General features: G+C 40.8%; 1 protein-coding gene across 2 annotated transcripts in view; it reads left to right on the plus strand.

Moving 5' to 3' along the window:
- Positions 1–16,197, plus strand: part of LOC115776833 (potassium voltage-gated channel subfamily H member 1-like) — a 138,476-nt gene that overhangs the window by 102,848 nt on the left and 19,431 nt on the right. For both annotated transcript variants that reach the window (XM_030724615.1, XM_030724616.1), the window contains exons 8-9: positions 477–676; positions 2,114–2,366. In XM_030724615.1, the coding sequence (XP_030580475.1) occupies positions 477–676; positions 2,114–2,366 (453 nt within the window). The remainder of the gene's footprint in view (positions 1–476; positions 677–2,113; positions 2,367–16,197) is intronic.

Raw genomic sequence — 16,197 nt, forward strand, 5'->3', positions numbered from 1 at the left:
TTTCAGCAGCTGATCAAGCTGACAGTTGTACATGCAGGGTCTGTAATCCAGGAGGTGCTACAGAGGAAACCTCAGGGCTTCAGTAGTGGAGTTGTCCCAGGGATCATCACAGGGAATGCGAAGTGTTTAGAAAAGATGGGCATGGTCTGCAAGCTGGTTAAGCTCCAGCGGGAGCACTTTTGGTGAAATTTGATTTGTTTCATGAAATGCAGCAATATTGTAGTGAGAAGTTATCACATTCACACTTCCCTGGACCACAGTGTGAATTTATCTGGGTTCAGGAATTGGGCTTACAGGTGCATTAATCTCAATAGTAAGAAGAAATATGGAAGGATTGTCTTAGTGGTGTGATTCCAGACATGTAACTGCAAAAGAATGTTTCTGTGGTCTGAATATTAAACTAAAAGATGATGGAATGCTTACATAAAACTCACCGAGGGAATCAAAACTAAAATTTCTCTCCCTGCTATTTACAGCTCTGCTGTATGCCACCATCTTTGGTAATGTCACCACCATCTTCCAGCAGATGTACGCCAACACCAACCGCTACCATGAGATGCTTAACAGTGTGAGAGACTTTCTAAAACTCTATCAGGTCCCTAAAGGCCTAAGTGAGCGAGTGATGGACTACATTGTGTCCACTTGGTCCATGTCTAGAGGCATTGATACTGACAAGGTAACACTTTCATATTAAGATGACTGTTGCAGGATATGTCAGTGTTTCATGGAAAAACTGTGGTTGTATTTTTTGTTTTGATCAGTTTTTTCTTTTATACAGTCACCACTGCCAAAACATTTTTTTATATATGTATGTTTATTATTTGTATTTATTTAACAAACAATTTTTAAACTTATGAAATCTTTGAGATTATTCTTCACATAATAATATGTAAACAATAATTAAAAACCTAAGTGGCAAAGTGCATGGAAAAAGAAAGTTTGTTTCTTTTTCATGCACTTTTCTTACCTTCTTACTTCCGACAATACAAGTTGCAATGCAAGTTTTTTTGCTTGGAAAGGGAAACTACTACAAATATATAAATGCAATATTCAACTTTCATGCCACTTAGGTTTGTATTTAGTTTTTTTTTTAATGTTTCTATGACGTTCTGAAAAACAATCACAAATTTCAAACATTTTTATTGGCAAGTGAAAGTTGCATTATACTGAACTGCATTATACTGACAAAGATGGGGTTAATGGCAATTCACCAGCATGGAAATGGCGCTTAGAAATAGCAGCATCATTGTGTTTACATTAACTGTATTTTGCATGTCAGCTTAGAAAAGCCTGAATGTAATGCCGGGTTTCCATTAGTATCTACTCAGCGCGGGGTGACTCGCCACGGTCTTGTTTTGTTTCCATTGCAGATGAGGACCACCACAGTGTGTATACCACCAAACATGTCATAATCGACACAGTGTACTTCAAAAGTGCTGCCATTCATGTACTTCCAGCACCAATTACCATAATAATATTGGTTGTGTACTGCAGTTACTCAGCTTTCAGAAACCATTTGAATTTTTCCGATAGGCCAAATGGTCGCGTAGTTACGGTGATTCAAAGTTCCTTTGATCAGCTGTGTTAACCAGCTGTTCACGGCTATTAGAGGCAGGTAACAGTGCTTCACCAGCGATCGCCCGGCAGTATAGGGTTATAATATGTATGCTGTTTGCACGTTTCAGATGGCTTTCATGTTGCAAAACTACTGCTGCAAACTGTCAGTGTGGACATTCAACCAGTGCTTTGTGTGCCTCCATTTTTTTGCTGTTGGGTTTTAAAAATGGCGTGGTTGATTCTGGTGAAGGAGTCGCTCTCATGACACAACTAGTCATGATACTCCCTGGCCAGTCAGTGGTATGCTGTTCTTCCACATCACATTTTTAGATTGCCTCAGACCGTTTGGAACCCCGGCTGAGTGAGTACTAAAAGCAGTACCTGGTGCCTGGTACCTGGTACCAGGTACCAATGGAACCACCTTCAAACCGCGACAAGTCGAGTTGATCCGCACTGAGTTGATACTAATGGAAACGCGCTTAAGTACTGCTGTTATTTTTGTGATGATTATTATTTGTCTGGCTCTATGCGACCCCACTTTGGCCTGTGTCTGCAGGTGCTGCAGATTTGTCCCAAAGACATGCGAGCGGACATCTGTGTCCACCTCAACAGGAAGGTGTTCAAGGAACACCCAGCATTTCGACTTGCTAGTGATGGCTGCTTGAGGGCCCTGGCCATGGAGTTCCAGACCATCCACAGTGCCCCTGGTGACCTTATCTACCATGCTGGAGAGAGCGTGGACAGCCTATGCTTTGTGGTGTCAGGATCACTGGAAGTCATCCAGGATGATGAGGTGGTGGCCATTTTAGGTGAGGGGCTTCAGTTACAGATAAAATTCCTGGAATTAATTAGTAACAGTACTGTATTATAGACTTGACTGACCACTCATTTTGTTATGTTTTTCTAGGATAATGTGAAATAGGTGCACTGATTTATTAAAACACTTACGTACATACATCAGGCAAAAACAGGCTTTGCACAATTCTATGGGCCATCCCCAAACGGTTCCCAGAAAGTTGGGTTCATGAATTTGTCCAAAATGTTTCAAGAGTTCCTTTCACTGAAACAAAGGAACCAAGCCCAACTTCTGAAAAACAAACTTTACACTTGGCACAATGCAGTCAGACAAGTACCGTTCTCCTGGGAACCTCCAAATCCAGACTCATCCAGTGGTCCAGTGTGGTGTGAAGCCTTAAGTCCAGTGGTGGTGTGTGTTATACCATAGTTCGCCTGAGGCATCGACGACAAATGCGGCTGCATAGGGCCCCCTGACCACTAGGGGGCCCCCAAGTTCACATACATTTGTAATGAAACTTGTGTTTTTTAACATGCGAGTGAAAGAAAGAAGAAACTTTTCAACCTCTTCATATTTGTACAACTGTAACAATACTAATTTAATCAGAGGTGGCAAAAGTACTGACATTCTGTACTTAAGTAGAAGTACAAATACTTGTGTTAAAAAGTACCTTGGTAAAAGTCCAGGTACTGGTTCAACTTCTTTATTTAAGTAAAAGTAATAAAGTACAGGCTCATAAATGTACTCAGAGTAAGAATACAATTACAATACGTTTAGTTGATAACCAACTCCAAAACGTTGTGTAGTTAGCTTTTGCTAGCTGGTTGATATTTATCATGTTGCTGTGTCTCTATGAAAAAACAACGTGTCAGCTGTGTCACCGTCCTCAGTGTGTTTCTAGTTAATATACATTTTCCTTGGATCTTATTATCATGGTCCTGGGTTGATGACCCAGTGTGTTTAGTTTTAGGACTTTCTTTTTTGTATTGTTTAAGGTTACTGTTTGATTCCTAGTTTATTGTGTTTTGTGTCTTTCTGGTAATTCCTGGTTGATTTCATTGTTTATATCCTCAGGTTTCTTAAGTTAGTTTTCTGAGTTCTGTTCTTGGCTTCACTTTCTATTTAAACCTGTTTTCAGGCTTCTTGTGTTCCCGATTCTGTTTGGTGTTTTATTGTTGTAGATTTAATACTGGTCTCTGTTCCTTGTGCTGTAGTTTAAGTCCTCCTTTTGTGTCTAGTTATGATCTTGTTGCTCTAGTGTAGGTGTTGTAGTCCCTCTGTGTCCCTGTGTTGTGTCAAGTCAGCATTTGTTTCCATGTCTATTTCCTGTTTTACTTTGGCAGGCATATTCAGTTTACTCCCCTAGTCTTGTTCAGTTTTGCTCCCTGGTGTGTCCCATCTCCCTTTTGTGCGTATCGTCCGTGTCATCCTGTTCTTTGTCATATCGTCTATGCAATTCACTTTTTCAATTCAATTTTATTTATATGGCGCCAAATCACAACAGTCGCCTCAAGGCACTTTGTATTGCAGGTAAAGACCCTACAATAATTCGGAGAAAACCCAACAGTCAAAACGACCCCCTATGAGCAGCACTTGGCGACAGTGGGAAGGAAAAACTCCCTTTAACAGGAAGAAACCTCCAGCAGAACCAGGCTCAGGGAGGGGGGGTCATCTGCCGCGACTGGTTGGGCTGAGGGGAGAGAAAGACATGCTGTGGAAGAGAGCCAGAGATTAATAACAATTAATGATTAAATACAGAGTGGAGTATAAACAAAGTAAATAAGGTCAATGAAAAGAAACAGTGCATTATGGGAACCCCCCAGCAGCCTAGGCCTATAGCAGCATAACTAAGGGGTGGTTCAGGGTCACCTGATCCAGTATAACTATAAGCTTGATCAAAAAGGAAAGTTTTAAGCCTAATCTTAAAAATAGAGAGGGTGTCTGTCTCCTGAATCCAAACTGGGAGCTGGTTCCACAGAAGAGGGGCCTGAAAGCTGAAGGCTCTGCCTCCCATTCTACTCTTAAGTATCCTAGGAACCACAAGTAAGCCAGCAGTCTGAGAGTGAAGTGCTCTGTTGGAGTGATATGGGACTATGAGGTCTTTGAGATAAGATGGGGCCTGATTATTCAAGACCTTGTAGGTGAGAAGAAGGATTTTCAATTCTATTCTAGATTTAACAGGGAGCCAATGAAGAGAAGCCAATATGGGAGAAATATGCTCTCTCTTTCTAGTCCCTGTCAGTACTCTAGCTGCAGCATTTTGGATCAGCTGAATGCTTTTCAGGGAGCTTTTTCTGTGTCTTCTCACTTTCCGTTTTATTTTGCCATCCCCTGTCCCCTGTCCCATGTGGTTTGTGTTTTACTTTACTTCCCTTAATCTCACTAGTGTCATTCTGTTCACCTGTTCTAACCCCAGCTGTCTGACCACCCTCTTGAGTAGTTACTGTCTCAGTCTTCCCCTTGTCATTTGTCAGGCTTCTTGTTATATGTAGTAGTGTCTCCTCCTTCATTCTCCATGTTTGTAGTGTTTACTAGAATTTCCTTGAGTTTTGGGGGGATGGCAGGAGGAGAGAAGCTGCAGAGAGGCATGTAAGAGTGTAACTCTGCTTCCTGGTCTCAACCCTAGGTAGTCAGATTTTAGGAGGGTTAATAAATTTGGCCAGGTTTCTAGAAATGAGAGTTGCTCCATCCAAAGTGGGATGGATGCCATCTCTCCCAACAAGACCAGGTTTTCCCCAGAAACTTTCCCAGTTGAATCTTCTGGCAATTATTTCATGGTTCAAGCTTTACAGAGTTAACCTGTGTCTGTGAGTTCCTTCATTTCTCAGTCATAGTGAATGCTGACCAAGAGATTTTATATTAGAAACAGTTCAGCTCTGCATACTCTTCTTGGCTCAATAGCGCTTCTCAATTTGTGTTCAACTAGAAGGGAAATGGAGAAATGGAAAAATATCATTTCTGCTGCCAGCTGCCACCATGTCTGAGCACTGAAAGAGAAATGTAGAACCCTACAGAGTCACCTGCCACACAGAAAAACACAGAGCAGAACAAAGTGGAAAGACCTGTTGCTTCCTCTACATATGAAAACCAAAGACCAATTGTATTTGTAATTTTGCCAGCGTGGGTAAGAATGTGCTCCAGGGTCCTCATTAGCAAAATGATGCCTGGTTTTTGAGCTGACAGAGGGAGTGTTCACCGGTTCTAGAGCCAACACAATGAAAGATGATGAAGGAAGTTGTTCAGATTTAAGATTAGGCTTAAAACTTTCCTTTATGATAAAGCTTATAGTTAGGGCTGGATCAGGTGACCCTGAACCCTCTCTTAGTTATGCTGCTATAGGCCTAGGCTGCCGGGGAGTTCCCATGATGTATTGAGTGTTTCTTTTCATTCACATCTTTTTACTCTGTTTATACACCACTCCACATGTAATCATTAGTCATTATTAGTCTCTTGATCTCTTCCACAGCATGTCTTTTGTCCTCTCTCCCCTCAGACCCAACCAGTCGCAGCAGATGACTGCCCCTCCCTGAGCCTGGTTCTGCTGGAGGTTTCTTCCTGTTAAAAGGGAGTTTTTCCTTCCCACTGTCACCAAGTGCTGCTCATAGGGCAGGGGTGTCAAACTCAATCATAGGGCGGGCCAAAATTGAAGACATAGTCTGCGTTGTAGGCCTAACAGTATTAAAAATAATAATTACAATCAGCAATTTGAATTTTAATGGCCAGAATACAGCAACTTTTTCCTCAACACATTATATATAAAATTATATTATATTTTTCTTCAAAAATAATATCAGGAAAAATGAATATATTTCAAGCTGATGAAAATTTGGAATTTTTTTCAGGTAAAAACTGAATTCTGCACTTCACAGTTGGAAAAATGCTGCATAAACTGCACAGTGTGTCCAGTTTCTCAGCAAAAAGTATATCTGGAAACACAGTAGTGGAATTTTTGAATTTTGCAGCACTATCCAGATGTATTCTGTAGTCCTGTATCTATATCTACCAGAGACATGTGAACCGTCACTGCAGAATAAATACAGTCAGTCTAGTCAAACAAAGGTTGTCTTTACGAATAAAAGATGTTGGAAAAGCTTGGGTATACATACCTATACATTCTCTGGCTTGGTCACTTAAAAACATTCACTTTGTTGTTCACAAACTATTTCTGCACTAGTTTGGCCATATCTTTTGGAGCATTATCTTGTTGGAAAGTCCATTGCTGCCCAAGACCAAGTTTTTTGGAAACTGCTTCATGTTTTCATTGAGAATCGTGATATACTTGTCCTTTTTCATGATTCCACCAGCTTTTAGAAGATTTTTTTTGGTTGAATGCATCAAAGATGCACAAAGATGTGGCTATTGTTTGCGTTTCACCAAACAATAGCCACATCTTTTTGTCTGAGAGCTCCGTCTTACAGTGAGATTGATGATAACCAAAATCTTAAATCGTCATCCAGCTGAGCTTTTGTATGCCTGCACTGGAGAAGTGGAGTTTTCCTTGGCTGGTGTCCATTGTGTATTGTTCGTTCCAGTGTCTGTCTTTAAATCTGTATCCCGGAGTAGTTCAAATTCTGTAGAATAGCCTTACTTGTGATCAGTGGGTTACTTTTGGCCTCCCGTAACACTTCTTTGAGCTGGGTCATCGTTTGGGTCCTTTCATGTTTGTGACAGTGTGGAATACGTTGTACTTGTTAATGATGCTCTGGACTGTGGTCTTAGGGACCCTAAAATTGCTCAGATATAGCTTTTGAAAATATTCGAATTGAGGATCCGAGGGCTTTGGTTAGTACTTTCTTCTTACCCATGACAGATATCCTAGTACTGACCAAGAAATGATAGTGTTTCTACCAACTGCCTTCAGTTTAAAACTTACGTGCTCAGAAATCAATGTGCCTTGAATTTGTTGCCTAACATTATAGAGACTTCTGGAACATACTCTGGGTGTGCCAATATACCTGCACTGTAAGCATAAATTACCTTAATACTGAGGCAGGTGAAGGATATAAATATTTTTGGACAGAAGTAAAATTAAAGTATTAGTATTTTTATTGTTGCTTTTGATGTGAAATCAAAATGGATTTGGAATGGTCCATCACAACTCTAATTAACCGAATATAGGCAGAATTTGACAAGCCAAGCTTTTATGTATAACAGAATGGATTTTTCATAGGGGGTGGGAATAATTTTGAGCATAACCTTATCTTCATTGTTTGATTTGTACAGTTCTAACATACCCTTAATCTTCTGAAGTCTACTATGAACTTTTAATGTGTAAGAATTTTCATAATCTGCCAAAGTATAAATGAGGGATCAGAAAGATCTTAAAATTAGCTTTAAAATAAAAACATCAACATATTAAGGAGGTGTATTAAACTAAAGCCCCTCAGAACTAAATAAATAAAGGTGTGGGAAGGATGTATTAAAGAGCAAGCTGGACATGATGAGTGTAATCTGGTTACTTGCTGTTGACTCTCCAGATCAACGAGACTTTTGTCATGTTCATTTGTGAAGGAAGAGGTCTTAAAACACTTTAGTTCTTATGTAAAAGATTTAATATATTAAACAATCAGAAGAATTACATGTACACGGGCAATCTTGGTTCAGGAGATCCCAGGCCACCCCAGCAGGTGGCTGTGACTCCCCTCCCCAAGAGGACAAAGATTCTGGGCTAAACATTAAATTTTATACTACAAGCACTATCAGTTCAAAATAGATAGAGAGAGGCGTGGTTTAGACTTGGCCTTCTCAGACTGGTGCACTGAATGGTCCCAGTCACCAAGCGCAGCTCCCCGTCCAATCGGCAGCCCAGGAACCCTGAGAAGGAAGACACCTGCCTACTACATTAAAGTCCTTCTATATGATCTGGCTTTATTCCAGTATTTTAGAAGCAGAGGTGCCTTGACGTCTCTCTCACCAACTTTCACCTACATATACACATAGTTTTAGCGAAACTACCAGAGACGTACGTGCACAACATATTTTCTCAAAGCTGTGAAGGTTCAATAACAAGATTATTATATCTCTAAACAACCATGAAAACTAATCTGGTGACTACTAGTCTCTCATCTGCCTCCTCTATCTAATTTATCTATTTAACTATTCAATCTACTGCTTCAGCCACTATTTGATTTTCATTTGATTAAATCGTTATTCAATCGAATTATCAAGTTATCAATTAATTAACTACTATTCAGAACTTTCAGTCTACTACTAATTATTTATTTAATTCAATTACTATCAATTTGACCATTTCATTTATTCGCCATTTAACTAATCATTTCCTGGAGTTTAGTTTTAAGCATTTGTCATTTTATTCTTTGAGTAAAAAATAAACCCAACACTTGGAGGAAGAATTTAATAAAAACAAAAATTAAATGTTGTGATTTTCTAGGGTTAGACTTAAGGTAGGGTTGGGGCTAATGATGACTTACACCCTAGAGGGTTAAATAGTAAATTATGCATCATGCCTCCATATTACTGCACACAACCCAGAAGGAGTGAGACAATTTGCTTAACAAAGTCTTCAAAGGAAAAAAATATACAATTCCATATCACCTTAAGGTAGCAATTAGTAATGTTTTGAGGTTATTTAATAGAAAAAATGATATTGTACTCATGAATATACATAGATTACTGTGTAATTATTACAACAAATTCATGCATTCTCATAAAGATATAATTAATCTATTAAAAAAACATAGTCTGCTGTTTATGATAGCTATTACTTCAAATAGAAAAGTTCTAAGTGAGGCAATGTCGAGTATTTAGCTGGCTCATAGAACACTTCTAATCATTCTTATTTGCCTCTCCCATACTTCTCCCATGTGGCTTGATTATGGGATGTTCGTCATCCCACCATCAAGCCATGATGGGATTATGACCTGCTCTACTTTCTGTGACTCAGTAGGTAGAGCAGGTCATCTACGTACTTATTGGAAGGTTGGTTGTTCAGACCCTTGCTGATCCAGTTTGTGTGCCTTGGGCAAGATACTGAACCCTGTTTCATTTATGTGAATGTTTGATAGAAAGCATTTAGATATAGAAAAAAAAGTGCTTGTATGTGTGTGTAAATAGATGAATGAGACATGCTGTATAAAGTGGTTTGAGTGCTCAACAGCAATATATAACTAGTCCATTTACCATTATGAACGCACATCCATATTCATATTCTGTTCAAGTTTCCAAGTCCTTCTTTACATTCATGATTTATCAATTTGCACCCACAAAGTTGGTGCCTTGATCATATCTAAACTGTCTTACATTACCACATATTCCAATGAACTGTACAACTGCTCTCCCTGCAGTGCGACAGAGACTGAATAGGCCATAACACACACCCCATATGCTCACAGCACCTCCTGAAAGGATGCTTCGAGGAACGCTGTTGAATGCCTTCTCCAGGTTCACAAAGCACATGTAGATGGGATGGACAAATTCCCACCCACAATCACATATCCTTGAGAGGATAAAGAGGTGGTTCAGCATTTTGCCAAGCTAACCAAGCCCAATGGGACTTCTTCAGCTTGATTGCTCCATTCACCTAGAATGTCCATTATCTGTTTTGTGGATTATCACCACGACAGGCACCAACAACCTTGAAGCTGCAGCTCCGTGCCACAGCCTCAGCAAGGTGCGAAACATGGTCCACTCAGACTCAATGTCCTCTGTCTACCTTAGAATGTTGTCCAAGTTCTGCTGGAGGTGGGAGTTGAAGATGTCACAAACTGGGGCCTCTGCCAGGTGTTCAAAGCATACCCTCACTATATGTTTAGATGCACCAGGTCTGTCCAGCATCCTCCCCCACCACCTGATCCAACTGACCACCAGGTGGTAACCAGTTGCCATCCTTATGTTGAAACATGGTGTTTGCTATTGACAAACTTGGGTTCGCACAGAAGTGCAATAACAGAACATTGCTTGGGTTCAGATCAGGCAGGCCATTCCTCCCAGTCACGTCCCTACAGGTCTCACTGTCATTGCCCACATGGGCACTGATGATGGAGTCAACGCCAGAGCACCATCAAGCACTCCACCCAGTAGCTCCACGAAAGCTGGGTACTCTGAACTGTCAATTGGCACATAAGTGCAAACAAGTCGGGACCCATTCCCCCGGCCAGGCTCCACAGGCTAATGCCCAGCCGCCAGGCGCTCTCCCTCAAGGTCCCTCCCCAGACCTGGCTCCAGGGTGGGGAATTGGTAACTCTATCCTGGGCGGGGTAAACTGTTCCCTTGTTGTCTGTCTCATAAGGGTTGTTGGGATCGCTTTTTGTTAGTATTTTCTTCAAATTAGGCACTTGTGTGTGGCAACTGTTCTGCTGCATTATATAGCACCTTCACGTAGTAGTGCTTAATAAGCAGGAAAGACATATAGACTTAGCTTTGGTAAAATGCCAGGCTGCTTGACATATGGGTGAAGGCCAGAATTTGTCAAACATCCTCCAACCCTGAGAACACTGTCCTCATCCACTAATGGAATTTTTTAGTTTGGGATTTTGAGTAGGTTGTTTGATTTGTCTTAGGGTTTTGCTGCATTTATTTTAGGTTTGAGACCTTTGATTTGTGTAGTGTGGTGCTTGAGATTAAAAATTCATAACAAAATTTTTTTGGTCTTCTGATTATATTCTTGTGAATTCTGCCATAACCAGAGTCTCCTCCCAAATTTCTATCACAGAAATATATATATATATATATATATATATATATAAGCAAGTCTTTTTACAGGCTCAATGAGCATCTTCTAATTTAGTGAGACGCCATTCCCTCTCAAGCTTTCGGGTTATCTGCTTTAAGCTGTGCGTTTGTGAATTATACCACGGAGTCAGGCACTTCTGATTTGAAGCTTTCCTTTTCAGAGGAGCCACAGTATCCAAAGCCGTACGCAGTGAGGATGTAAAACTATTGACGAGATAATCGACCTCACTGGGAGTTTAGGTAGCTGCTCTGCACTGTGTTGGCACTGAAGAGCATAACAATGAAGGAATTAGATACTTAAACTTAGTTACAGCACTTTCAGAAAGACTTCTACTGTAATAAAACTTATTCCCCACTGCTGTGTAATCCATTAAAGTAAATGTAAATGTTACTAAGAAATGATCAGACAGGAGGGGGCTTTCAGGGAATACTGTTAAGTCTTCAGTTTCTATGCCATATGTCAGGACAAGATCCAGAGTATGATTAAAGTGGTGGGTGGGCTCCTTATTATATTTTGAATCTAACAATAGATTAAATGCAGTGTTGAGTCATTTTCAGCATCTACATGGATGTTAAAATCACCCACTATAATGATTTTATCTGAACTGAGCACTAAATCAGATAAAAAGTCTGAGAAATCAGACAGAAACTCTGAGTAAGGACCAGGTGGATGATAGATAATAACAAATAAAACAGGTTTTTGAATTTTCCAGGTAGGGTGGATTTGGGCTGTCAAACGAATTAAAACTCTGCATCTATGGTTAATTAATAAGCTGGAGTGAAAGATTGCTGCTACTCCTCCTCCTTGACCTGTGCTTTGAGCATTCTGACAGTTAGTGTGACTCTGGGGTGTTGATTCATTGAAACTAACATATTCATCCTGCTGTAATCAGGTTTCTCTAAGGCAGAATAAATCAGTTGATCAAAATTGTTGATTAATCATTAAATCATTTACTGACAGGGACTTGAAAGGATTCAATTCAATTTTATTTATATAGCGTCAAATCACAACAAACTGTCGCCTCACGGCACTTTGTATTGTGGGTAAAGACCCTACAATAATACAAGAGAGAGAGACCTAATGTTTAATAATCTACATTTAACTGTTTTATTCTCTGGTTCAGCTGAGGATACTATTTTGTTTTTTTGTTTTTTTTGCTGGTTTTTGGTTTTCTTTTTGGTGGTCTGTGAGCAGGTACCGTCTCTATGGGGATAGGGTTTTGGGGGGATGGCAGGAGGAAAGAAGCTGCAGAGAGGTGTGCAAGACTGCAACTGCAACTGCAACTTCCTGGTCTCAACCTTGGGTAGTCATGTTTTGGGGGTTAACAATTTCAGTTAGATGAGAGCTGGTCCATCCAAAGTGGGATGGATGCCGGATGTAGGACTGCTCTTTTGCATTCGCGCACTATTTCTAAAATTAGAAAAATCCTTTCTCAGAGTGAGGCTGAAAAGCTAATTCACACATTTATTACTTCTAGGTTGGACTATTGTCATTCATTACTATCAGGCTGTCCTAAAACCTCTCTGAAAAGTCTTCAGCTGATCCTAAATGCTGCAGCTAGAGTTCTGACAGGGACGAGAAAGAGAGAGCATATTTCTGCCGTGCTGGCTTCTCTTCATTGGCTCCCTGTTAAATCCAGAATTTGTGTCTTCTCACCTAAAAGGTCTTGAATAATCAGGCTCCATCTTATCTTAAAGACCTCGCTCTTAGACTCCCAGCTTACTTGTGATTCCTAGGATACTGAAGAGTAACAAAGGATGTTCCAAATGGGCCTTACACACTCAAACACATGCACCCACTGAACAGGCAATTTGGAGGAGAAGTATATGCATGCTATGTTGTCTTGAATGCCTGTTCATAAGTTCTGGCAGAGGACATGTGACAACCTAGCCACATAGTTTATTTGTCGTGTCTCATCTTCCCCCAACTGATTTCAGTGAATTAGCTATGGAGGCAAATAACACATAGTTCTTACTGCTTTATGCATTGCTAAGAAAACTATCCTCATTAATTGGAAATCAAAAAATATACTGTGTATTATTCAATATAGAAATTTACTGCATAAAGCATTTTCTTAGCAATGCTTTATGCATTGCTAAGAAAACTATCCTCATTAATTGGAAATCAAAAAATATACTGTGTATTATTCAATATAGAAATTTACTAGTAGATCACATTCGTTTGGAGAGAATGTCTGCTTCTTCTTCTAAAAACCAATTGGATGATTTTGATTCTCTTTTGTTCCTACTGATCAGCTCTACTACTTAGTGGGGGTGGTGCCTTACGTGGTTGGGGGTGGACTCCGACGACTGTGTGTATCTGGTGGCTTCCTGGGACTGGAGACCTGTGGATGCCTTCTTGTTCTGTCTGTGTGCTTGCCCTGATGGGGCCTTGGGTGGGTGCTGCCTTGCGGTGTGGGGCCTGGGGTGCTTAGGGTGGCAGGCGCTAGCCCTTGGCCAGGTGGCTGGTCTCCTCTGTGGGGCTCGGGGTGCAGAGTCTGGGGCCCTAGGCCCTGGGGTCACCCGGCTCCTGGTGGGGTCCCTCCCTCCAATCGTGTGGTCTGTGGTGTCCTGGGCACACCACCCCGGGTTGGTCCATCCCACATCAGGATGTCAAGTCTGGGCCTCAGGGATTCTGGAGTGCCTGCAGGATGGAGGGGGTGGGGCGTTCAGGTGAGGGAGCAGCCATCAGGGAGTAGTAAGGGGCACCATGTTTATGACTCAGGCCAGTTTGTCTTGTCTGTTGTTTGTGTCTCTACAACCAGCAGGTGGGTGCTCGTATCGCAATGGTCCCCTCAATTTTAACAGCACCCAGAGACACAGACATTCACACTCCTACTCATGCAAACAAATACAAAACTGTTGGATTGTGTAGCCATGATTTTGTTTTGTTTTTTCCACATATATATGTTTTTTCCTGGTGCTGTTTGTTTCTATGTTTTTTTTTTTCTTTTTCTTTTTTTCTTTACAGATGCAGCAGTTGATGAACCATTGTGGTTTTCTACTTGTGCTCTGTCCTCTCTGTCCTCTTTTTCTGTTTTCTCCTCTTTTTTTCTTTCTTGCTTTTTTGAAGAGCAGATGTGTTTGGCAATCTATTGTTATGCATTCAGATCATAATTCATAAAACCTGCCAGACAAGACAAGCTTAAAAAAAAAAGGATACTTTGGAGTGGGAGGAATGGGAGGTAGATCCTTCAGCTTTCAGGCTTCTCTTCTGTGAAACCTCTTCCAATTTGGATTTGGGAGGCAGGCACCCTGTCTATTTTTAAGACTAAGCTAAAGACTTAACCTTTTTGATAAAAGTTATAGTCTCTGGCTCTCCTCCACAGCATGTCTTTTTCATGTCTCTCTCACCTCAGCCCCAACCAGTCGTGGCACTGCTGTCCCCAAGCCCATGCCGGAGGTTTCTTTCTGTTAAAACGGACACACACACACACACACACACACACACACACACACACACACACACACAATAAACAAATTTAAAAAGGGGGGCTAATGATATTCCTCTGATAAAAAGAATACCAGGTGACAGTATTTCAACCTGTAGCTGATTGCACATATGGTATTTCAGTTTCCTACCTGTTCCAGCTACATGGCAATAGATACCTGTCAGTATTTTTTGAGGTCCTTTAAAAAATAAAAAACAACCTATCTGGTTACTTAATCACTCCTTAACTTGGCACCTTCTCTTGAAGTTAATTTTGGCCCAGCATGTAAAATGTGTCAGAAGGCTTTGGCAATTAAAAGCGCTTGCTGTGTGACTTGCTGAGGAGTTCCCATGCAACATAATATGAATCTTCTAAATCAAACAGAAAGTGACCTTCTAAAGCTCCTTTAGCTGCTCTTCCAACATTTATGAAGGAAGAAGATTTTCTCTTCAGTTGGAGAATGTTTCCTTTCATTTAGCATCTTAAATTTCCTTTCAATCTCCAATGATTAAACCTGAGTTGATCCCTACCAAAGATTGTAGTTTTTGTATCCTTTGTAGCCACGACTTTGCAAACACCCCCTTGTCATCTTGAAATGGATCTCTTGGAGCCACATCTCCTAGTAGTTGTGGGGGTTGATATAAAGGGTTTAGCTATATGCTGAGAAATGATCAAAGTATTTCCCTTTTAAGCTGCAGATGGATATAAAGTTAGCAAAAAAAGTGAGGAAATTTGTGTTAGGTCATTTTTTTCTTTATTGTTGTGTTGCTTTTTTAAGTAAGTAAGTAAGTAAATTTTATTTATTTAGCGCTTTTCACAGACACTAGTCACAAAGCACTGTACATGCAGAAAACACACAAAAACAGACAGTAAATAAACACCATAATATCTAAAAACCAATAATGTAAAGCTAAAAATAATAAAACACCATAATAGCTAAAAGTAAAATTCATTAACATTTCTCAATAGAAGGCCATTTTAAAAAGGAAAGTTTTTAACTGCTTTTTAAAAGAATCCACAGAGTCAGCTGAGCAGTGGCGGTTTCTGATATGGGCGACATGGGCAGCCGCCCAGGGCGGCATTTCATCTAGGGCGGCATGACCGCCCCCCTCCCCCCAACGCATTGCGATCGCCGCAGCAACGCCTACCGCACTGCTCCACTTGTGGGATAATGGGCGCCCTCTGCTTGCTGTGTATTGCGTGTAGCTTTCTGCCATGGTCAGACAGGTTGTAACAGAAGAAAAAGGGCAGGCGGGGGATTCTCTCTCTGTCTCGCTGTCACTGCTTCACTCGATCGTCACACACACAGCGCTGCCCCGCCCCCTTCTCCTCTCAGCCTGGGGTGCGAGTCGAGTGAAGCAGTGATGGCGTGAGAGTGAGACTGTCAGCCGGGTTCATTCATTCATGCCTGTACAGTTTGGGCCTGGTTACAGCCAACAGTAACCGCTGAATTATAAATAAAGGCGACTTTTGCTGGCAGTCTCTCGCCAAACCTTTCATCCTCACGGACACTGCCATATCAAGATTAACGCGAAGTGTATGTCCTAATATTGAAAAGTTTTGCGAGATCTCGCAAAAGTAACTCAGGATCTCGCAAAACTTTTGCGAGATATGCAAAACTGACTCTTTTTTTTTTTTTTCCTCCCATGTTCCACAGAATGAATCTGTGCGTCTAATAAAATTAGATGCACACAACTGATAGAACACAAAGCCAATTTCATT

The sequence above is a fragment of the Archocentrus centrarchus genome, unplaced genomic scaffold, assembly GCF_007364275.1.
Source record: "Archocentrus centrarchus isolate MPI-CPG fArcCen1 unplaced genomic scaffold, fArcCen1 scaffold_38_ctg1, whole genome shotgun sequence".
Taxonomy (NCBI): domain Eukaryota; kingdom Metazoa; phylum Chordata; class Actinopteri; order Cichliformes; family Cichlidae; genus Archocentrus; species Archocentrus centrarchus.